General features: G+C 46.7%; 1 protein-coding gene across 3 annotated transcripts; it reads right to left on the bottom strand.

Annotated features, from left to right (window-relative positions):
- Positions 1-6,464: 6,464 nt before the first annotated feature.
- TIMELESS (timeless circadian regulator) lies at positions 6,465-20,544 on the bottom strand (the record flags this gene model as incomplete). Of its 3 annotated transcripts, none has more annotated exons than XM_080661038.1 (28): positions 6,465-6,538; positions 6,669-6,773; positions 6,898-7,123; positions 7,871-7,989; positions 8,122-8,190; positions 8,275-8,455; positions 8,634-8,776; positions 8,999-9,081; positions 9,171-9,288; positions 9,375-9,457; positions 10,049-10,194; positions 10,448-10,649; positions 10,747-10,873; positions 10,956-11,053; positions 13,762-13,913; positions 14,014-14,136; positions 16,156-16,325; positions 16,469-16,572; positions 16,801-17,018; positions 17,379-17,555; positions 18,065-18,152; positions 18,360-18,493; positions 18,737-18,892; positions 19,099-19,200; positions 19,762-19,824; positions 19,920-20,034; positions 20,161-20,314; positions 20,460-20,544. In XM_080661038.1, the coding sequence occupies 28 exons, from the start codon at positions 20,542-20,544 to the stop codon at positions 6,465-6,467; spliced, it is 3,615 nt and encodes a 1,204-aa protein (XP_080517164.1). The 3 variants fall into 3 exon arrangements, with proteins under 3 accessions (XP_080517164.1, XP_080517165.1, XP_080517163.1); XM_080661039.1 differs by having other exon boundaries at positions 6,669-6,767; XM_080661037.1 differs by having other exon boundaries at positions 6,669-6,813; positions 6,911-7,123.
- Between the last annotated feature and the right edge of the window lie 4,268 nt (positions 20,545-24,812).

Below are 24,812 nucleotides of genomic sequence, written 5' to 3'. Positions count from 1 at the left end.
AGAGTACACTGGAGAGAGGAAAACCAGAAACACAGCTCCCCTGAGATGTGGTCTGTAAGTTCCCAGGACTCAGGGCATACCCCCTCCAACTACTTTAAGCTTCTGTTCATATATATATATAATCTATCAAAGATGGAGATTTATTGAAGAACAAGTACAGACTTCCACGAGGGGAGGGGGAAAGGGTCCCACAGAATGGACTCCCATGTGGGAAGGGGGAAAGGATCCCCAAGCTTCTGTTCTTTTTAGGCTAAGGCCTAGGAAACAGAAAATGCAACTCAATTGTTTGCACTTGGCCTTCTCTATCTTTAGGTTATCAGGGACTTCCTCTGCTCTATTTCCACCCATTTATAGAGGGCCCCAAATTACTTTGGTCCAGGCACTGAGAGGTTAGACTACCTCGACAGGTTTGGTAGCTGCTCGATTCAGTGCTGCCCACTTCTCTGTCCCATGAATAAAGGACATATTTGCTATCCCCTATGATCAGTAAGAGATGTAATCTCTGCAAATATTTGTCCATTAGTACTGGTGCTCAGACCTTGCCCCTTGTTGCACACTTGGCTTCAATACCTAAGACTTTGTTCTTTGGCATTTTCTTTCTTCTTTTTTAAATTTTATTTTATTTTTTAAACAATATATATATATATTTTATTGATTTCAGAGAGGAAGGGAGAGGGAGAAAGCAAGATAGAAACATCAATGATGAGAGTCATTGATGAGCTGCCTCCTGAACATCCCACACTGGGGATTGAGCCTGAAGCCTGGGCATGTGCCCTTGACCAGAATCATACCTGGGACCTTTCAGTCCGCAGGCCAATGCTCTATCCATTGAGCCAAACTGGCTGGGGCTTTGGCATTTTCTACAGGTCTCTACCTTGTTCCCACTCTACCTCATGAGAGAAGCCAGGAGACCCAGAATCAGAAATTAGGTATACATCTACTATTTGCTCTTTTTAAAATTTCTCTTTTCAGTTTAAAAATTCAATTCGCAAGCTAAAACAGCATCTAGTTGAGGTTTTGGTACAGGGTAAATGAATGAGAAAAGGTTAAAGTACCATTCATGCTTAAAACACATTATATGCCCAGTATATGAGAGCTGAAAGAAAGGAGGAAATGGATTAAGAAATAGAGACTGCCGAAACCGGTTTGGCTCAGTGGATAGAGCGTCGGCCTGTGGACTGAAGGGTCCCGGGTTCAATTCCGGTCAAGGGCATGTACCTTGGTTGCGGGCACATCCCCAGTGGGAGGTGTGCAGGAGGCAGCTGATCGATGTTTCTCTCTCATCAATGTTTCTAGCTCTCTATCCCTCTCCCTTCCTCTCTGTAAAGTATCAATAAAATATATTAAAAATAAAAATAAAAAGAAATAGAGACTGAGAGCTACTAAATGGAGAGGGGCAAGGCTAATACCAGCCACATGTGTTTTAGCACTGGGATAAAGAGAATACTTTTGTCCTAATTGCTCTCCAAAACTTCTTCTTTTTTTTTTTAATATATTTTATTGATATTTTACAGAGAGGAAGGGAGATGGATAGAGAGCTAGAAACATCGATGAGAGAGAAACATCGATCAGCTGCCTCCTGCACACCCCCCACTGGGGATGTGCCCGCAACCAAGGTACATGCCCTTGACCGGAATCGAACCCGGGACCCTTCAGTCCGCAGGCCGACGCTCTATCCACTGAGCCAAACCGGTTTCGGCTCTCCAAAACTTCTAACTACTTACCATATCCCATCCTTGAACACAGTTCTGGTAAAGGAGACTTATCACCTACATGGCACAATATCTGAAGTAAAGCTGGACAAATGCTGGAATCAACTTCCCCATAAAGCACCTCAGAATAACTGGAACGTTCAATAAATTACATTTATGGTCATCATCCATAGACACTAAGAGGCTCTTCTTAACTTGGGGGTTTCTTCAGCTTTTTGCCTAATTCTTCCAACAAGTTTCTGATCATACCTGCAGTTCTAGGTGATGAGAGCAAAAGCTCTGACTTGTGTCACCAGCAACATGGGAGATGGCTCCTCAGCAAACTCAATTACCATTTGAACTGCTAGACCAGCCATCCCAGTGGGTGTATTTAAAAATACATTCCTCAGGGTGACAATCTGAGTGTTGGATTTATCCCCACAGACCCCTCAGAATGACCTTACTATTGCCAATGCCTTCTTCCTCATTGTGCTTTTTACTATCATGAATGAGGGTTTCAGCAGTCCTTTCCTTTCACACTAACAAGCTGAAGCTGCAGAATGTGGGCCTCAGTTGGGCAGCCAGCCTCCTCCTGGGCCACCTCCAGAGCTAAGTTGGATAGGTACATAGGCAGAGGGTCTAAGGAGAGGGGCTGAGTCCAAGAGATCCTGGCAGGTCTTGGGATCTGGTTAGAGAGTATGTTAGAAGGATGCCCAGGTTCTGTGAAACACAGCTGGGAGGTCAGAGCCCCTTTCTGGACATTTCTTGGAAAGGCAGCCACTGGGGATAGCAAGCTACAGCAAAGCAGTAGCACCACCTGAATCATGGTGGGTCAGCAGAAAAGCCCTGCTGGAAAGAAGCGATGGTCAGTTGGGAAGTAGGTAAAGGCTTAAGGTGAAGAGACACCAAGACTGGTCAGAGCTAGGAAGTCTTAGCCCTTAGAAACTTCAGTTATCTTAAACATAGCTTCACCCCTGCCCTCCCGGGCTTTGAATGATCCTCACCTGCTCACGAAAGAAATAAGCCAGAGGAACGAGATCTTCCGAGCACGTCCTTTGCCTCTGTGCTTCCCTAATTGGAATGCCTGTTTTCTACATCTCACTTTCTCTTTCACCCCAGCCAAAAATGATGACTCCTCTGAAAACTGTGAGGACATAACATCAACAAATATTTATCCTCCACTTCAGCCTCAGGCTTGGTCCTCCTCACCTTTGCCCCATGCTGACCAATAGGCCTTCCCCTTGGTGTTTACTGCTTTTCCTGACCCAGGTCTCTGCAGACCCAAACTTGGATCAGGAAAAATTCCTCTGTATCTTCTGGGGAAGCAAGGAGGTGAAAGGCAGCTTTGCCAATGATTTCTGGGGAGCGGATGCCAAAATAGTTCTTTTTCAATGGATTTATCAGATAGAGGAGGAGGGAAATAGAACCTACTAGCAAGTCAGATAAAATCAGAGCAATTTTTCAGTTTTTACCTTCTGAATTCCAGTGCAGTACCCTAATGAAACACATTATCACAATAGTATCTCTTTCTAAGCCTGCATTAAACCATAGGAATGAGGGCTTCATTTCTCATCTAGGGGTCTGGATGAGAAACTGCAGTCTGGAAAATAGGGAATGACGGCATATGGTGCCTCCTAAAACTGGTACAAAAGTCTACACATCATTGTGCCATAAAGGTTCCTTTCTGGTGCTATAACCCACTACTGGCAGACAGCCAAAGGTGTCCTGGATCCCTTCTCCCATGTTACTCACTCCTCTCAGCCCCAGGAAGGGGCCCATAACAAGCAAAGAGAAATCAGAAAGAAAATAAAAAAGTTTCTAGGACCTAGCCTAGTAGCTCAGTTGGTTAGAGCGCCATCCCGATACGCCAAGGTTGAGGGTTTGATACCCGGTCAGGGCACATACAAGAAAAAAACCAATGAAGGCATAAATAAATGGAACAACAAATTGATGTTTCCCTCTCTAAAAATAAATAAATAGTAAAAAATATAATAATAAAAAATTTTAAAAGGTTTCTAGAGGAGTAAGTCTTTAAGGGAACTATACACTCCTAAAATTGGGAGAAGAAACTGGATGGAGAGGCATCGAACACTGTTGCCTGAAAATCCTGGATCCTTCGAATTCTCCCATTTCTTTTTTTGAATTTTCATATATAGTCATATTTTTCACATTTTTTATTTTTTTTAATTGTCTAAAGTTTTATATATGTCTCCTTTTTCCCCAATTGACCCCACGCCCCCCAGCCATTCCCACCCCGGGCAAGCCCCCACCATCCCAGTGTCTGTGTCCATTGCTTATGTTAATATAAATTTTCCCATTTTTTTATATAAATATATTTTATTGATTTTTTATAGAGAGGAAGGGGGAGAGAGAGAGAGAGAGAGAGAGTTAGAAACAATGATGAGAGAGAAACATCAATCAGCTGCCTCCTGCACACCCCTACTGGGGATGTGCCTGCAACCAAGATACATGCCCTTGACCAGAATCGAACCTGGGACCCTTCAGTCCGAAGGCTGACGCTCTATCCACTGAGCCAAACCGGTTAGAGCCCACTTCTGACTTGAGTTTACCATCCATAAATGGGCCTATCTCCAACTCCAGTTCATTAATCAGTGTCCTCATCCTCAATACGAAAATGCCCTTTTGTTGAAATTCCGTGAATTTCAAACTCTAGTGCCTTGGAAATGACAGGGGAGAGACTGACTGTAAATATGGCAGGGGGAGAGAAAGTGGTGGTGAGTTTGTCTCCAAGACTGAGAAGAGGAATGACAGAGGGCTGAAGACAAATGCATGTCCCCCCAATTAGACTTCTCACCTTTGCTCCTGCCCTCGTCTTCCACCTGTTCTTCATCAATTCCCACTAGTTGTCACTTCTTGGGTGCTTTGTTTTTTAGGGTTGGTTTTTTTTTTCCCAATTACAGTTGACATTCATATTATATTAGTTTCAGTGTACAGCAAAGTGGTTAGACATTTATATAACTTACAAAGAGATGTCCCAATAAGTTTAGTACCCACCTGTCACCACACATAATTATATTATTGACTGACTATATTCCCTATGCTGTACTTTACACCCCCATGACTATTCTGTAACTGCCAATTTGTACCTCTTAATCCCTTCACCTTTTTCACCCAGTCCTCCAATCCTCCTCCCATCTGGCAACCATCAGTTTATTCTCCGTATCCATGAGTTTATTTGTTTCATTTGTTCGCTTATGCGTTTTATTGTAATTAATGGCATTTATTTTTTAGAGTAGTTTTAGGTTTATAGAAAAATTGAGCAGGAAGTATAGACTGTCCCCAAATAATAATCCCTCTCCATCAACCCCAGTTTCCCTATTAACATCTTACACTGGTGTGATACATTTGTTACAATTATTTAAAATTTTTATTATTATTATTTTAAAATATTTTATTGATTTTTTTACAGAGAGGAAGGGAGAGGGATAGTTAGAAACATCGATGAGAGAGAAACATCAATCAGCTACCTCCTGCACACCCCCTACTGCGGATGTGCCCGCAACCAAGGTACATCCCCTTGACCAGAATCGAACCTGGGACCCTTCAGTCCGCATGTCGACGCTCTATCCACTGAGCCAAATCGGTCAGGGCTTATTATTTATTTTATTATGTATTATTAACTATTATTATCTAAGTACATAGTTTACATTAGGGTTCACATGTTTAATTCAATACCAAACATATTCATTCTATCTTTAGAGGCTGTCGGAAGAAAAAAAACCCAAGTCAGAGAAACAAGACAGCCCAAATGCATCCTTTACCGAGGGCTCTCCCTGATCTGAATGGCTATTTTCTGAATCTCACCTTTACCTTACCTCACCTGGAAACACAAGCGAGCCAGAAAGCTGATAGTTTCCAAGAACAGGGAAAGACGTGACAATTGCCATATTTACCCACACCTTGCCTAGACTGTCTTCCCCTCTGCCCCGTGCTGACAAACTGGCTTTTTCTCCCTTTGCAGCTCCTGTTTCTTCCTCCTGCAAACTCTCGTCACCCTAAAGATTTACCCTAGAGCAAGGATCTTGAGAGGTGAGAATATTTTTCTGTGTCTTTTGTAGGGAAAGCAAGAGAAAATGGAAGGTTGATGGTTTGTTTTAACCTTAATAGTTAAAAGTTCTCCCAAGAGCACAGCAGGGTACTTAGATTAGAAGTCAGATCAACATTGGCAACTTTTAATCTTACATGGTTAATTCAATACCAAACACAAACCAAACATATTCATCATCTGGGGAGTGCTGCATCCCAGCCCCACCTCAACTGCAGGAATTAGGCTCAATCTGGTGTCTAGGCTGTGATCATAGGAAAGAGAATGAAGATGGGAGCATCTGGTGCTTTTTAAGTGGTGCAATACCCCTACGCATCATGTCACATAGCTCCCCGTCTGGTGCCATGACCCACCTCCAGCAGAAAGCCAAAAGGAACAGACCAGTAAGAGAGGTCCAGGGCACCTTCTAGGTTTCACTCACTCCTTTCGTTTGCTAAGGGGCACCAATAACCCAAAGAATGGCTCCTAGAAGAAGCCGAGACAGGGAGCTACCGAGGCATATGGACAAAACAGGGAGGAACAAGAAGTGACTGCAGGAGTCCAGCACTGTGGTCTGAACTACCTGGACCCCAAATCCATAGGAAGCCCAGGACTATACTGCTTCTGTCCAGTAAGAGGAGTTTGTGGGTCCTGCATGACCCTTCCAATTCTGATTTAAACTCACCACCTAAATACAGGTCTATCTCTACCCTTAGGCTTCTGGCTCTTCAGTCGCTTTCATCTTCATCCTCAATACAAAACCGTTTCTTCTTTTGGATTCCTGGAACTCCCAGCTCTGGTGCTATAAGAATGACAGGCGTGAGAAGAGAGAAAATATCTAACACGTGAAAGGGGAAGGAGGGGAGAGCATTCATCTTCAGGACTGAAGGGTGCCAGAGGTCAGAGGAAAGAGCAGGTCCCAGACTCCCTACCTTTGCTCCCGCCCTCATCTTCTTCCTGTTCCTCATCGCTGTCCAGCAGCTGTCGCTTCTTGGGTGCCACTTTCGGCTGCTCTTGGACAGCAGCAATCTCTGCCTCTGAAATGACCATAAGAAGCATAAGATTAGGGGATGGGCTCTTATATTATCAGAATATTCTATCAGCCTCTAGATCAACATGGCTGCCACACAGTGAGTCCTCAATAGGTGGCCCTGCTATTACCCGCTGGGGACACCAGGCCTGCTTTCTTTTTTCGGGCCAACAGGAGGGCCCTCAGGGCTTGTGCCCGGTCTTCCTTTTGGTGCTCTCCCTCGGGGGCCTGCTCTCCAGGGACTTTAGGGTCTAGCCCTGGCTGAAGTTTTCCCTCTTCCTCTGCTTGACTCAAAGAAGCTGCTACCCTCCGGAGCTGGGTGGGACTCAGCTTGGCTGGAATTCGCCAGAAGGTTTCCTATAAGGACAAAGAAGTTGAAAATAAGAGACTTTAATATTATTCACTGAGTAACTATGAACCTGCACTGGTGAAGATCCACAATGGTTATGAACTTACTGCTTATTTACCCAGTACATGCCCAATGTCTAGCATGGTGCCTGCTGCATTAAGAAGCTGTCAGTAATCTAGTTGTTAATTGAATAAAGGAATCCTGGGGGACCTAAAAGGGTGAATCAGATACATCCCTGCCCTCAAGGAACTTACAATCTAATGGGAGGAAAAAAATCAATGTAGTCTAACACTACAGGATTGGGGCTGTATCAAGGAAATGAACAAATCTCAGTGGCCAAAGTGATTACTTTCGCATCAGGGATAGAAAGTGAGAGAGACTGCTTCTCTGGGGAGGTGACGACCGAACTGACTCTTCAGGGTTGGGTGTGTTGGAGCTTCCAGGAGAGGGGCTGGCATGACCAAGTGTTTGGAGTAGGAAGAAGACTACTATCTGGAGGATGAAAGTAGTCCAGGATGACTATGGAATAAGGTAGGTATGTGGGTGGTGTGGCCGTGAAGCTACAAAAACTGACCAAATCTACATCTTAGAAAGATAACTAAGGGGGTAGCGTGGACTATGGACTTAGTGGAAGAAGAAATTGGAGAGGAAGACTAGCAGAACAGCTGGTGCAGAGTCTCGGTCAGCAAAATGAGGAGGTATATTTTGAAACAGCACCAACACAACTTGGCTGACACTGTGACTGGTGCATTTACCTGCTCAGAGGCAGGAGGTCGAACCCCTAGCTTGCGCAACAGCTGCTGAAACTGTTCCTTTTCCATTGCTTCCTCATTTTCTTCTGTCAGCGGCACCAACGGAACTGCCTGGGAGCAGCCTAGAAGAGGGTCCACAGTCATACGGTCAAGAAGTCATATGGTCAAGATGTGAAGAAAGAACTGGTCCTCTCTCACACGACCAGCCGCTTCCAAAGCCCCAGTCTCGCTGAAACCGTCCTTTACCCACTCACCATCCTCTTCCCGGTCGTTTGCTGCTTGAACCAGGCAGTTCTGGAGCCACAGGAGTGGAGCAGAAAAGCCTACGGGAGAGGAAAACTTAACACCGGCCCACGTGCGGAAACCCCTCCTCCACGCGAGACTCCTCGCCCAGCCCAAGCCCTCACCTTCCTGACGCAGGCTTTGCCCAAGGTTTTCAGTTGACAGGACTGAGCTCCCCTGGGGGGTTTGTTCTGCTTCTGAGCACTCCTCTTTCTCCTCATTCTCTTCACTATCTTCCTCTGACAGGTTTTCCTCTTCTTCCAGATCTTCCTGGCAAAAATCTTTCGGGGACTCCTCTCCATTAGGCTAAAATTCAATGGGGGTGGGGAATGAAAGGCAACAAGGTGAGGAACTGAGCGGAATCCTTTGGTTCCGGGTGGACCTAGTCAGAATAGCCCGAAGCAGGAAGATCCTGGGCGGGCTACTTCTACGGAGCACTCAGGGGGAGTGGTCCCATGCCAGCAGAGCCGGGGAAGATTATTACCAAGCCCGAAGGTGCCGACTTCTTCCGGCGTTTCTTGTATAGCTCCCGCCGCTCAGCCACCAGCCCCAGAGCCAGCAGTTTATCCACTATTCGGGCCCGTGAGCGTTTGGCTGTGATATTCTTCATGATATGACCCAGGACATCTATAAAGAAGGAAAGTGTGAATACTCAAGAGCAGTAGAGGGAAGAGAAGTAAAGGCAATCAGAGGAGAGAAGCTAGCTTGATTCACTCGAAAATGATACCATAAATATAGTGAGTGGACGGAAGGGCTGGGACAAGCCTTACTTGGAAGCAGGAGGCAGGGGGAAGACATGGACAGCATGGCTCTCCTCTCAGAGGTTCCCTGAACTTCTACCTCACTTACCATCTGAGGCCTGGAACTCCTCAAAAAGCCGCTGCAGCTCCAGCTCCTGATCTTCTGTCCACAGTACGATGTGGGTTCCTTTCCTGTTTAGGAAGGTGTCAGTGGAAGAGGTGGCCGAGGCAGTGAACAGAGCATTCCCCATCTCAATTCCCTCCAGAACATGTGCCTCTACCTTTGAAAGTCCTTGACACTGTCAGCCAGTCCCAGCCGCACCAGATGGTGGATGACCTGCTTGCGTGTCCGAGGAGCAGTTCTCAGGTGTGCCAATATGGTGTCTACCACATCCTGACCTGAGGTGGAGGAGTGAGGCAGTAAAGAAGGGTCCGGAGCTCATGCTGCCCTCCTCACACACTCTTCAGATCTCAAGGCCTCATACCTTCCACATCCTTATGGGCAAGGTACAGTTCCTGAAGCTGGGCCTCCTCCTCTGGGCTCCATGCGGGAGGCTTACGACTAGATCTAAATGGGGAATGGAGAGGGGAAGCTTGTAGGCTATGGGCCCCAAAAAGGAGACCAAGGGTCTTCTCTGGTTAATTCTAAAAGGAACAAGAAAGACAATACAGATACCTCAAAGGAGCCATCCAGCAGAGGCCTATGATACACTTCCTTCCCCCGACTTTCATCCCACTTAACCCAAAAGTCAAACTAAGAAGTTTTCCAGGTTGGGCCTATGGAGCCTGACACTGCAGGGACCAAGAGCATTATGGGAAAAAGAAAGAAGTGTGCAAAGAGAGGAGCTGAGACACTAAGGAAAAGAGGCCAAACATTTCTATGAATCCTCATGATTTGCCAGCATATTCTAGGTTCTCCCTGAGGGCCAGCTCCCCCCCCACCCCCAAGCTCTGGAGGAGAAGGAACTAGAATAGGCAGGAGCCGCAGGCTCCAGTCCCATTCTTCTCTTGGGTGACCTGTGGTAAAGCACTTCGCCTTCAGGGCCTGTTTTCTCAGCTACGCAAGGGAAAAAAGTGGCACTAACTGATGTGCATGCTCCTCCAGCTTTGACACTCTGTGACTGTGTCACCCACCCCTACTGCCCATCCTGGAGCTCACCCGCCGTCCAGGGAGCCATAGCCCTCGGTCATCTCTCGAACCACAGAAGTGTTCTTCCAGAACAGCAGCTCAACAAAGGCTTTTTGGTTGACTGCAGCCAAGGCAAAGAACTTGCCCAGGATGTATTTTGCAAAAGTCACTAGCTCCTGTGGGAGAGGGAGGCTGCTGTGAGGCCTCTCGCCTAAATGTATACATAGTCAGCCCTCTAAGTATTTTCTCGACACCTGCTCCCAGCTGCCCCTCCTCACTCAGACTCTCTTCTCTCCCTTCCCACCGAGCTCCCTCAACCAGATGGCCTACTTCCTCACCGGTCTCTCATCTCTCAGCCCTCGACCCCACTCAGTGCCACCCCAGGACTCCCCTAAGCCTTCAGACCCCCATTTCTTAGTATCCCCTCACTTTGTAGGCCCCAGCGGCAGGGTCACTAAGCAGACGATTGAAGAGGCAAAAGAGTGAGAGCTGGAAAAGAAGGGCTTCCATTTTGAGGTCATGGGCCAACCGGTGCAGCATCTTGACGATGCAGTGGTTAGTGTGGGCACTGTTCTGCTTGTAACTCCGCAGCAGCAGCACGTAGGCTCGGATGACAGTTGAGCTGGCAAAGCTGCACCAAGGGAGGGAGGGAGAGAATGTCGGCATAAGACACTGCTCATAGCCCCTCGATCTCCCTCCTGGGACCACTCAGTCCTCTCGGCCCGCACCGTTTCAGGTAGTCCAGAAAATTAAATTCTTTCTCTGACACCTGGACCACTTGCAATTCTTCCTCCTCCTCCTCCTCCTCTTCTTCCTCTTCCTCCTCTGCCTCTCGTTCCTCTGGCCCCAGCTGCCCTATAAGAATAGTGACGATTGCTGGGTCTCTGGTGCTGGAGAGAGCTAGAAGCAGGGAGATGTGAGGGGGATGGAGACTCACGGGGAAGGGGAGCACAGAGGATCTGCTTCAGCAGCTGGATCTCTTCCTCTGGGGAAATGTCTTGAGAGCCAAACACATCTCCTTCTGGCCATACCTCTCTGGAACACAGAGAGAAAAAAAGGCTTTAACCAGAGGGAATCTGAGTTATAATTTGAAGTAGGAGAAGGAATTTAGACTTATTTGTCAGTTGGAAAGAGAATGCAAACTATTATCTCAAAGAAGCAACAAAGACTCTAGGGAAATTTTTTCTCAAAAGCCACAGTGCAATGAAAATCACATAAGAACAAATGCAGCCCTAGCTGATTGGGTTCAGTGGATAGAGCGTTGACTCACAAACTGAAAGGTCCCAGATTCGATTCTGGTCAAGGGTATATACCTTGGTTGCAGGCTTGATCTCTGGCCTGCCCTGGTTGGGGCACGTGCGGGAGGCAACCAATCGATGTGTGTCTCTCACATCAGCGTTTCTCTCTCTCTGTCTTTCTCCCTCCCTTCCACTCTCTCTAAAAATCATGGAAAAATATCCTCCGGTGAGGATTAACAAAACAAAACAAAAAAGAACAAATGCAAACAATCTAAATGTTTGACACATGGTTAAACGGATGTACATACTCACAAATGATGTTTTAAATCCATTTTTAAATCCTCACCCAAGAATATGTTTGGGTTGTTTTTTTACACTGATTTCAGAGAGAGGAAGAGAGAGAGAAAGAAACATTGACTGGCTGCCCTAGCTGGTTTGGCTCAGTGGATAGAGCGTCAGCCTGCGGACTGAAAGGTCCCGGGTTTGATTCCAGTCAAGGGCACATGGCTGGGTTGTGGGCTCAATACCCAGTAGGGGACATGCAGGAGGCAACCAATCAATGATTCTCTCATCATTGATATTTCTCTCTCCCCCCCTCTTCCTTACTCTCTAAAATCAATAAAAATATATTAAAAAGAAAAAGAAAAAAAGAAACATTGACTGGTTGCCTCCCATTCGTACCCCAAGCAGGGATCGACCCAAAACCCAGGTATGTGCCCTGACCGGGAATCGAACCCGCAACCTTGGGATATACAGGATGACACTCCAACCGAGTCACCCAGCTAAGGCAATAATGGTGTTTTAAAGCCATTAACAATTATAGAAATATATCTAGTGAGAAATTATGCTCACGATATACTAAGAAATGAAAAAAATATTATATATCAGTATGTGCAATATTTCATTTTTTTAAAAGAAGTTGTAGATGATATGTCTACATCTAACACAGAGGGAAAAACTCTGGATGGTAACTCATCAAAATGTTAATGATGGATTTGGAATATGAGGAAACAAAAAATACCATGCCAGGAGAGCAAAAAATAAATAAAAAATAAATAAATAAATAAATAAATAAATAAATAAAAATCCAAAAATATGAAGATAGTGTAAGGAGCCTCTGTGACAACTTCAAGGGTACCAACATTTGCATTATGAGAATGCCAGAAGGAGAAGAGAGAGAGCAAGGTATTGAAAATCTATTTGAAGAAATAATGACAGACATTATGCTAAGTGAAATAAGCCAAGCAGAGAAAGATAAATATCACATGATCGCACTCATTTGTGGAATATAATGAACAACATAAACTGATGAACAAAAATAGATCCAGAGACAGAGAAACATCAATCAGAACATCAAACTTCAGGGAAGGTAGGGGACAGTGGGGTAAAGGGGAGAGATCAACCAAAGGACTTATATGAATGCATGTAAGCCTAATCAATGGACACAGACCACAGGGGGGTGGGGGCATGAATGGGAGGTGGGGGGTAATAAGGGAATAAGGACACATATGTAATAACTTAATTAATAAAGAAATAATAAAAAAAAAGAAAAGAAATAATGACAGAAAACTTCCTCTACCTGGTGAAAGAAAAAGACTTACAAGTCAGGAAGCACAGAGAACCCCAAACAAGAGGAATCCAAAGTGGCCCATACCAAGACACAGCATATTTAAAATGCCAAAGGTTAAAGACAAAGAGAGAATCTTAAAAACAGCAAGAGAAAAGTAGTAAGAAGGAAAAAAAAAAAGATTAAAAATATGAATAAAATGGCGATAAATACATGTCTATCAAAAATTGAATCTAAAAATCAAAATAAAAGAACAAGGAATCTAATGAACAAAATAAACTGATGAATAAAAGAACCAGAGGCATGGAAACATGGAACAGGTTGTTGAATCTCAGAGGGAAGGGGGAGGAGCGGGAAGAGGTTAACCAAAGAACTTACACGCATGGACACAGACAACAAAGTGGTAAAAGCCTGGGGCAGGGTGGGAACTGGGTGGAGGGCAGGGAAAAGGGCAACATCTATAATATTCTCAACAATAAAGATTTTTTAAAAAATGTTAATAAATGCTATCTTTGGCTCATAGATTATCTTTATTCTCCCCACCCCATTAACTGTACTTTCTGTTTCTGTTTTATCAAACAAAACCACCCAACAGATCAATCAAAACTCCCCAGGTCTGCCCTGGCCGGTGTGGCTCGGTTGGTTGGAGCATCATCCCATACACCAAAAGGTGGCGGCTTCAATTTCCAGTCAGGGCATATACCCAGGTTGCGGGTTCAATCGGGAGGTAGCCGATCGATGTTTCTCTCTCTCTCTCTCGCCTTCCCTTCCTCTAAGATCAAATAAATAAAAAAATCCTCCCCAAGACTAGAGCCCCAGTACTTCAGATGGGACTTCTCTCTTTTGAAGATGGAGGACCCTGTAGCATAGTAAAAGTCTCCCTTTGCCCCCAAAAGCCAAGAGCTGGACCCGGGAGGACGGGTGGGCAGGGTTCTTACCGGGCAGACCTAAGGAGAGTCAGGGCCTGAGGGGCCTGGCTAGCCAGCAGACAGTCTTGGATCCGCACCATGGCTTCTGCCCGCTGCTCTTCCACTGGCACCTCTGAGGCTGCATCAAAGGGAACCATGGAGTCCAAACGGAGCTCAGGATCCTAGAGCGAGATTAAGGCTATGGGGACAGAGAAGGAGGAAACCCAGAGAGCCAACCCACAGCACTGCCCTGAGAAAGACAGGGTTTCTGCAACTACCTACCTGGGCACAGCACTGCAGCTGCTCAGCCAGGGATGGCCACAGGGCCTCCAGGTCCCCTGGGCTGCAGGCGACATTACCAGAAGCAATAGGCTTCTTTTTCTTCTTTCTCTTCTTTCGTTTGTTCTATGGAGAAGGCTCTGTTAGAATGGCAGGAGGGCTAAGGAAGCCTTTCCCCACCAATGTCTTCTCCATTATTAATTAACTAGAGGCCCGGCACATGAAATCCGTGCATGGGTGGTGTCCCTAGGCCTGACCTGAAATCAGGACCCATCTTCCCCGGCAGCCGGCCCTGCCCCCTACTGCTGCCGCCACCATGGTCACCCTCTGTGTGGGGTGACCAGTGGGGCTATCGAGGCCCAGGCCCCGGAGCCGCCCGCGTCAGCCACCACCCACCCCAGTTCCCCATTGAGCGATCATAGCGTGCTGGCCTGGGAGGGGAACCAAGACGGAACCAAGACGTTGGCCATTCCCACCTGCTCACTGGCCCTGCCCCCCACCGCTACCGGTCGACCTGTGTGTGTGGGGTGACTGGCGGGACGACAGCACCACCAACCACCCCCGGTTCCGTGTTCCCCAATGGGCCATTGGAGCCTGCCCCAGGGGAAGGGACCGAGAGGTTGGCCCACAGGCCCCAATTGGGCGATCGGGGCCAGCGGGCTGGAGGCAGCTCCTGCATTGAACGTCTGCCCCCTGGTGGTCAGTACGCATCGTAGCCAACTGGTTGTTCCGCTGTCTGGTTGATTTGCACATTACACTTTCATATATATATATAGATTAGATGTCTGAATGAATTAATCATTCACAGAGTGACCACTATATGCTACTCAAAGGCAATGGGAAGCAACAGTGAATAGCACATTTCCTTGCCCTTGAGGAGCTTACAGTGAGGGAGACAGGTGAATCAGATTTCAGTGGGGACAGGACCTAGAATGTGGCTGAGCAGAAAATGCCATAGCAAAACATAGGAGTAGCACTTGACTCACTTCTTGGGGTCAGATTTCCTAAAAGCAGTGACATCAAGCAGAAATTTGTAGGGTGAACAGATTTGCTATGAAGATAAGAAATTCTACATGAAAAGGCTTTGTAAACTACAAAGCACTTTGTAAAAATAGCCTGCAATTTTTTCTCCTGAAAAGCAGGAGCGAAGTCAATACCCTGTCCTGCCCCTCCAAGGCATGGCTATGAACCAGCCTTGTGTGGCAAACAGGATGAACTACGGAGTCCTTAAGGTTCATACCTTATTCAAGGAACTTAAAATCAAACACAGCAAAGGTTAAGAGCTTGAGCTGTGGAGTCCAGCAGCTCTGGAGTTAAGTACTGATGCTTGGCCATTTACTAGTAGTTTTAACCACTTTGTGCATATGCCCTCGTACTGGTGTGAGTATTACAAGAAAATTAGCACAATGTCTGACATACAGTAAACACCCAATAAATGATATCACTTATTACTGCTGATAACACAATAGAATCCTGAGTTTTAAAATACCTTCTAGGAAAGTCTCATTGATATTACTGCCCCTTTCAAGTCCAGTTCTGACTGAACTTTAAGCTTTAGCAGATAGCATTCTAGGAAAACTTTTACAAAGCAGAGTCCCTGAATGTCTATGGGGTACAAATTTCTTGAGGTTTTCTTCTTGTGCCAGACTTTTTGTTTACATGTCACTTCAGGCTCGTGTGTAATCTTACAACCAACTTTGGGACTATGGAGACTGACACGAGCAGCTGCAGTTATTCTAACAGTAACTAAAACAAGAAGAGATCCCAGACCTTCTGACTTTCCATTTAAGGCTCTTTCCATCTCACTACAGCTCAGAAGTATAACCAGAAAATATCACAGCATAATCACTAAACTCTAATATTATGAACCCCTAGGGTTTCTGTGCTTATCGGCACCTAGTAAGTGTTCAAGAAATGTTTCATGAATGAATTAAGATATTTATGGTCCATCAGGGATTGATCTAATAAAAGAAGGAAACGACAGTAGATTCACACTATCGAGTCTCTTCAACAAACCTCTCGCCCTCTTAGTTCAGAGTAGTTCTAACAGGTCAGCTGAAGCTACAGAAAATGTGAGGAGGAGAAAGAAGCCCTGTCCTCCCCCTTTCTCTCCCATCTCTTTCCACATCTGGGACTGCCCAGTACCTGCACCACCAGGTTCCCTCGGCTCCGACAAAACCGCTCCAACATCTTGAGGAAGAGATGGGTGGTTTCCACCAGGTCAATGAGGAAAGAGCGGGGCTGGCATCGCTCATCAAACTTTCGAAAGAGTGCCAGGAACAGTTCTCGATACTCCATAACATAGAAAATGTTGTCTAGAAATGGGATAGAAAAAGGACTGGAAGGACTGGACTGGAAAGTTTAGGAAAAGGAGAAGGGTGAAGTTGGGACTAGGAAGAGTAAAATGCTGGTGAAGAGATGGGGAAGGCCAGGATCAGAGACCAAGCCAGGGCCTCACTTTTGATGATGCGGCTGCTCTCCCTCACTGCCTCATCTGGCGACATGTCCATCTCATTAACTGTGGCCAGAAGCTCCTGATAGGCCTTCAGAGCCAGGTGCATCCTGGGAGTTGAGGGAGAGAGGAGGACAACTTAGGACATAGGCTCATGGAAACAGTACCACTCCCCCACAAAATAGTGCCAACAAAACCAGAAGGGGCCAGCTAGTTCTTGCCCCCAGCCTGACCACCTTAATCCTAAAACGCAAAAGAAAATACCATCCAGAGTTCAGGTGTTCAGGTTCCTGGCCTGGCCACTGTGTCCAGCTGACTCCAATTCTCACCCCACTCACCGGCGTGCCCAGGAGGCAGCTTCCTTGCGGTCTGTCAGCATCATCTCATAGTAGTTGGTGAGGTTCTGCTCAATGAAGTGGAAGGTACGGACACTGAGGGTCTCAGAGACCAGGCCTGGCTTGAAGGAGGCAGCCCGGTTGAAGGCCATGAAGAAAGCCAAGGCCCACATGTAATAAGTCTCATCGTGCTGCTGAGCTCTCTCCCGAAGCAGGTTATCCTAACGTCCAGGGGAAAAAAGACCACTCCATGACCTTGGGGCTTCCAATTTCCTCCTGTCCTATGATAATGGGAGGGACCCTGGACACTACCGTAACACTATTCTAGGATCCACAATTCCCAAGCCTCTCTCCCCCTCCCCAGTATCTCCACATTCACTTCCCCTACATCTGGAGTGATTTCTTGAGAGACTTAACTTGCTCCTCTTCTGACATTATCACCATCTCTTAGGAGCATCCTATACCCTTCCCACCTACTAGTCCACACTCCAGGGTCAACTTCCCATAGGCTCCTCCCAGTTGCCCTTCTTACCCACCATGACCCCCATGACCTCTCCACTCCATCCTTCCTAGGCTCTCACCTTCACCAAGCCCATGAGCCGGTTGTAACAGTTCTCCAAGAACTCAGAGCAGAAGTCTCTGAGGAAGAGTCTCACGTTGAGGGCAGAGCGGCGCTGAATGGACAGCTCCCGGGCAACCTGGCGGCGTTTAGGCACCCTTCGGGGCTGCTTTCCCAAATCTGAACTGTAGTTTTGGAGCTAGAGGTATGGGTTGGGGATTAGAATTATTCCTAACCACTACCCTCTGCTTGCAGCTCTTCCCACATCCCTGGTTCTGCAGCTTTCTCAAAAGAAACTCTTAGAAAGTGCTCTCCCACTGGACCTAAGTGAAGACAGAGGTAAAGACAATAATGCCAGAGGCTCTATTTCTCCTAACAGAGAATCTTTAAAAAAAAATATATATATATATTTTATTGATTTTTACAGAGAGGAAGGGAAAGGGATAGAGAGTTAGAAACATCGATGAGAGAGAAACATCGATCAGCTGCCTACTGCACAACCCCTACTGGGGATGTGCCCGCAACCAAGGTACATGCCCTTGACCGGAATCGAACCTGGGACCCTTCAGTCCGCAGGCCGACGCTCCATCCACTGAACCAAACCAGTTAGGGCCTAACAGAGAATCTTTACCTCCAGAGATGTTGACCCACCTTAGGCTCCCCAACTCCACAACATGGAGCTCCCACCCCAGATGGGAGCATACTCACATTGTGGAGACCTTTGTGAAAGATGAGGTCCCTCTCTCCAATGGATTTCAACCCCTGGACAATGTAGGAGCCCCCAAATCGAGAATGCCTGCAGTGAAAACAAAAACAAAAACATTCAGGGTGATTCCTCAATTCTCTGGAAGTTTTATCCCTATTTCTATTTCATCAGCACATCAGAGTGCGTTGTAACTGCAGAATGTTATCTGGTCACCACTGTCTTAGAAGTTGGCTCAGGCCCTCAGCTCACCACAGTGAAGGAATGGGCACATGGCTAGAGCAGCTCCCCAACACCCACCTGTTGCCACGCTGAAGGGCTCGAGTCTTCTTTTCTGCCATTTCTCGCTGGCGCAACACCTCCAGTTCTGCCACATCGGTGCTCCGCTCCTGAGCTAAGCGTCCCTGTCCTACCCCTGCTAGCTGCTCAGGGTTCTAGGTTTGGAACAAGGAGGGAAGAGTCAGAAGGATGGTCATTCCTTATTCTGAGTCCACGCCTACTGGTGGCAGAAAGAATGAACAAAATAGGATTGTTGATGGAACCCCATACTCAAGACATGGCTACTCTATGTCACCACCTTCCCCCGGAGAATTCAGCCATTATTATAAGAGCAATTCTGGCCGCATAGCAGAAAAGTACATGGGCAAAGGGACTGGGGCAACAGGCCAGGGTCTCACCTGGTCACGGAACATAAGGGAGATGATCTCTAGCACGTGTAGGCTCCACTGCTGCTCAGTGGGCGAGCTGGCCAGGAAGAGGAGCAGGTCGTCCAGGCCACTGAGATGAACTGCCCAGAGAAGTTGGTCATGGACGCTGGCGTCATCATCGATCCTCTGAGCAGTGAGGGGTGAGGAGAGATAGGAAGGCCAGTCAGTTCCACAGCCCTGCCTTGAGGTTCTCCAACTCATTCTTTGACCAAGGTTCTCACTGAGATTTGTCAGAAGACAAACAAACACACACACAAAACAAAACAAAACAGAAAAGGGCAGCCCAACCCAACCAAACACAAGAACTCAGACAACCCAAGACCCTTTCTCACCTTTTCCTGATCCAGGTCGGCTGGGATGTGGAGAATATTTCTGACCAGCAGCAGGATCCGCTCAATCAGCAAGTTGTCTTCCTCCTGCCGTTCCTCCCAGCCCTAGTCAGAAGGAGAGTTAGAGGAAGAGACTCTCTGTGGAAGGCAGGCAACATCTACTCTGGCTGGGGGACCGAGGCACAGAGGAGGATCAGTACTAAAAGGAAAGAAAAGAGCTCACTCTCTCCAGAGTATACCTGCATCTTCCCTGTCCCGCTACATTCCGGAGCACACACACACTCTCTATCTGGAGCACAGCACCTTCCCCCCTCTTCTTCCCTCCAGGTGCATAACTTTGCTTTCCCTCTCTCTCCTAAGTTCCAAGGGCCCTTCTCTTGCCTCTGTGACTTATTTTCTGAGCCCATGCAGCCCAGCTGGCTCACTTTTTCTACCTCTGTGACTTTCTAAATAAACTTTCGCTTTTATCTGGAAGAAAAAAAGGAAAGGAAAACTTCAACCAGCCCTGAGGTAGCCAGAGACAGTGGACTGGACTATGTATTCACAAGACTGGGGCCATGTCTCTAAACTCAGCGTGTCCTGACAATGCCCAAACTGGCGCTCTACCCAAAGGAGGAGCAAGGTGCTACCTGTCCTTGGGGTCTTGGAAGGCGGAGACTCACTCACCAGCTGTAGCAGCTCATACAAGGTTTCACTGAGGACCCCAAAAGCCTTCTCACTGGCAAAGGCCTACAAAATAGAGGAAGGGACCTTAAGTAGCTCCTACTCTCTCCTTCCCCACTGTCCCCCAATTCTGCGGCAGGGATTATAAAGAAGAACCTCACCTCTTTGTAGGCCTGCAAGTAAGCCAGCACCTGCAGATAGTGGTGCCGGAAGCTGGGCTCCTTGGGCACACTGCCAAAACAGAGCAAGGCTGGCTGTGTCAAGTTCACCATCAGCCTAGGGAAACAACGAAGGAGGAAGAAGTTGTTCAGTTTCCTCGCCAGGCACAGACACCAAAACCCATCCGATCAAACAGCAAATGCTGGCACATGGTGAAAGTGAAAAAGCTTGGGGTGCAACCACCTGATAACGGCATCAAAGAGAGCCTTGTCCTGGCGGTGTTGGGTAAGGATGGGTAGAAGGTCACTCTGCAGGATCTGGGCGGCCCCCAGCTGCTGCCGCACATCTCGAGTCTCATCCTCGTGCCTCAAGTAGCGGATCAAATCCTTCACACTCTCTTCAGGGACAGAACAAACACTTACATGGATCCCTGGAAGAAGCTCCGCCCAGGCCCAAGTGCTTTTTATACACATGGCTTGAGAAATTCAACAGAACTCAACTCAAGCAAGTTTTTGTACCTGTTTCCTCAAAAAGGTACTCACCTAAGCAATCTGGTTCCTTGTGGTAAGTGTCTCCCTCCAAGTACCCAAGGGCACTGCATGTGGCTAGAAGTTCGCAATTCATCATGCATCAGTGGAGCAGCCAACAGAGAGGTTCGGCAGGTGGAGGCAGGGGAGATTAAAATGGTGAGTCCTGCAGAGACAGGGAAAGGTAGCAATTATAGGATCCTCTCCATGAAAGGGCGAGGGGAACAGAGCAGGGCCCTGATGAGCAGAGTATTCTGAACTAGGTCTTCAAATGCTCCACTTCAAAAGAAAAATAGTTCTTTATTGATTTCAGAGAGAGAAAGAGACAGAAACATCAATGATGAGAGAGAATCATTGATCGGCTGCCCCCGCTCGTTCCCTACTGGGGATCGAGCCCACAACCTGGATATGTGCCCTTGACTGGAATCGAACCTGGGGCCCTTCAGTCCAAAGACCAAGGCTCTATCCACTGAGTCAAACCGGCCAGGACTCAAATGCTCCACTTTTGTCAGAACCAAAAGTGCTGTTCCCAGTCCCAGGGAAAGCTTTTAGTTAAGGTTTCTATCTGATCAAAACCCAAGAGGCTCCAAGCCTAAGCATTAAGCACCTGCCCCAGGCTCTCACTTGGATCTGAAACCATAGAAACAAGAAACAGTATGTTTCAAAGTCAAGGTAACCTAGTAGAAAGAAAGGTTGGTTAGAGAAAGGCACCAATTTGGAGACTTTCACCCTAGAGAGCTCTGCAGCCTTTTGGAGGAAGAGGGGAATGAACTTCCCTCTCCCTTATAATTGCCAGACCCAGTCCCCTTCCACATCCACTGTTACAGCTCTTATATGCCACAGAAAACCCGACTCGTGCCACATAGTGACCCCACTTAGGATCTGACTTAGAGGCACTAGAATACATAAATGAAGCTCCTTCACTCTCCTCCCCAAATTTACTCTTTTTTTAAAAAAATATATTTTATTGATTTTTTACAGAGCGGAAGGGAGAGGAGGGATAGAGTTAGAAACATCGATGAGAGAGAAACATCGATCAGCTGCCTCTTGCACGCCCCCTACTGGGGATGTGCCCGCAACTAAGGTACATGCCCTTGACCGGAATCGAACCTGGGACCCTTGAGTCCGCAGGCCGACGCTCTATCCACTGAGCCAAACCGGTTTTGGCCCAAATTTACTCTTAAGTTTTGGTAACCTTCGTAGGAGCCAACATCTAACGGGATCGCTGAGGAAAAGAAGGGACTGGGGAAGTTTCCTGTCACCGGCCCCAGAAGAACCAGCTTCCTTTTCTGAAGCATGCCACTTTTTAAAAATTAAGATCCCTAAACCCTCATCAGATAATCAAGTAAGCACAGGTCCAGAACCCTGGATGTTTTAGAACCTGACACTAACAATGCTGACACACACAAACACATTACATTCTTGACCCGCTACCCGGCTTCTGTGGAAATATCCATCAATATGTCCCCTTGGCATAATCAGTCATGCTGCTCTTAGCCGTGGCAGCTTCCTCTACGAAGACCATTCTCTGTTCCATACCCCGCTCCCCCACAGGAAATGGGTAGTGTCCAAAGGAGTATGGTTTAATGCCTAATGTTATCGCCCAGATGGTGTGTAAGTGGTCTACTGTTCCAGCTGCCTGCCAGCCCTCTACCCTTACCTAGTACTAATCTACTTTCTGACTGTTCAGTCCAACAAGAGTGAACCAGTAACACACTCAATGAAAGACCAGAAAGACTAAAGGGAGACTTCCCCTCAATGCCCTTTCTCATGGGATCTGCAGGCCCTGGGACCTGGGCAATCTCTGACTCTCCTCAAGACACCTCCAGCTTTTTCAGACAGACCACTGGTACATATACAGTCTCTCTCTCTCTCTCTCTCTCTCTCTCTCTCTCTCTCTCTCTCTCTCACACACACACACACACACACAGAAACACGACATTGAAGGGCTTCCCTGTCTTTCCAAGTGGCATCCTAGGAAGCTGACAAAAACAAACAGCAGTGCTGGTTATAAATATGTGGAGTCAGCACACCTTCCTCAAAATAAGACACAGCTTCCCTCCTGCTATAGGCTGCCTCCTCCGCTGTAGACCAATCCTAAGTACAGATTAAATGTTTGTAAAATTGGCCCCAGCTACCTGTTAGCTGGCTACCAAAGGAGGGGGAGAGGAAAGCAGATAGGGAAGGAGCCATCCTTGCACATGTGAGAAGGGAAGAGGTTCTGTAAGAGACCCAGGACTTCAGGTTCTAATCCCCTGCAGTTTTTAAAAAATATATTTTTTTTATTGATTTCAGAGAGGAAGGGGGAGAGAGATAGAAACATCAATGATGAGAGAGAATCATTGATCGGCTGCCTCCTGCACACCCGCCACTGGGGATGGAGCTCACACCCAGGCATGTGCCCTGACCTGGAATCAAACTGCAACCTCCTGGTTCATTGCTCAACCACTGAGCCACGCCTGCCAGGATCCCCTGCAGTTCTGACAAAACCAGAGAGCAACAGGAAAAGCAGAGGAATAAATGGGTCTGGTGGACCTATTGTAAAACTTCCAGGCCAGGGGTCAAGAGGCAAGCTGGCAGTCTTGTGCTTATTCATTAGAACTGGAATAAAAGAACTCCCAACAGGAGTTTCAGCCCTCCCTGGTGAAAACACTACTAAAAAAGGGACAGAAAACTTACAGTTTACTCTCTTTCATGCAGCTAAACAGAAGCTCCTCACCTAGTGTGTCTGGTGGATTCCTCTCCTAGATCACTGATTATGTCTTTTATCTACATCACACATACCCACCCAACCCACCACTTCTTAAATCCATGCTTGGTTGCCTCTTCTGACCATCTACTCCTCACTCCCCAGGAAAATAAAGGTACATATTCCAAGACATAGAGCCTCCCATGCTCTCTATATCTCTGCTCAGTTTATTCCCTCTTCCTGTGAGGTCCTCCTTCCTCCCTTAACTCCAAAAGTTCTAAGCCTATCTGACCTTCAAGATCCAGCTCAAATGCCATTCCTTTTTCGATTTGTTGTTCCACTTATTTATGCATTTATTGGTTGTTTCTTGTAGGTGCCCCGACCCAAGAAAAACTCTTAAATGTTTCTTGGTGTAACAGAAAGAACAGTACAATGGTGGTGGTGGGGGGAAGGGGGGTCAAAGTCCAGGCTTCACCGCCTACCTGCCTATTATTCACCAAGTTTATCTTGGCTTCCTCATCTGAAAAATAAGGGAAAGGTTACTGTGGCAGCCATGGAGATGCCTGCTCAGACTTTTCTTCAAGAACGAGCTTGCCATTCAGCTGCAAAACATAAGGCTAGCTGACAGCACCTCCAGGACCCACCTCAGCCCTACTCTTCCCTGGCAGCCCCCAGCTAATGACGAAGCTCAGAAGTATAGGGCCTAGCAATTTCTGTCCAACAAGGACGCCAGACAATCCTTGCTTCAGAGTTTCCCATTGGGTTGGCTGAGCCTGTGAGATCTGCCTTGTAGTATGAGGTTTTCCCTGCCCCCAATCTTACTCCCCTTTTATGGTTACTGTATTGTGAGAATTCAATTAATCTACATAAAAGCACATTGTAAACTGTGATGGATAATACAAAGTTAAATTAAAAATCAGTGGTTCCGCCCTAGCTGGTTTGGCTCAGTGGATAGAGCGTTGGCCTGCAGACTGAAGGCTCCTGGGTTCGATTCTGGTCAAGGGCATATGCCCGGGTTGCGGGCTTGATCCCCAGTGGGGGGCGTGCAGGAGGCAGCCAATCAATGATTCTCTCTCTCCCTCTCTGAAATCAATAAAAATATCTATTTTTGAAAATCCGTGGTTCCCATGCTTAATGTTTCATGTACCAGTATATATCCCCCCAAACTGGGAAAACTATCTTATCTTGACTGATAATAGGGATATTAAAAATATAAACACTTTTTAAAACCCCCTCTAACATCTATTAACACCATTGTTTCGTAAAAGAAACACTTTAACATAAAGTATATATGATACAATCCCATCTATGTCCTTTCTTTAAGGTGTATGATAAACAAGTTTTCATGAAAAACTTCCCTAGCCCTGGCCAGGTAGCTCAGTTGGCTAGAGCATTGTCCCAAAGCACCAAGGTTGTGAGCATGATCCCTGATCAAGGCACATATAACAGTTAACCAATGAGTGTATAAATAAGCAAAACAACAGATCAGTGTTTCTCAGTCTCTCCCTCTCTCTCTGAAAATCAATTAAAAATTTTTATAATACAAACAAAAAATAACCCTACTCAAATTGCCCTTATTTTTCTCATTTCACTTCAGAATGATAGAAATGTTATTATAGAATAGTACTGTTCTTCTGTCTGGCATTTAGGAATTAATTTTTTTTTATAATTAGGTACTA

Source organism: Plecotus auritus (genome assembly GCF_963455305.1).
Source record: "Plecotus auritus genome assembly, chromosome: 3".
Classification (NCBI taxonomy): Eukaryota; Metazoa; Chordata; class Mammalia; order Chiroptera; family Vespertilionidae; genus Plecotus; species Plecotus auritus.
This window is presented reverse-complemented; position numbering and strand designations above follow the sequence as displayed.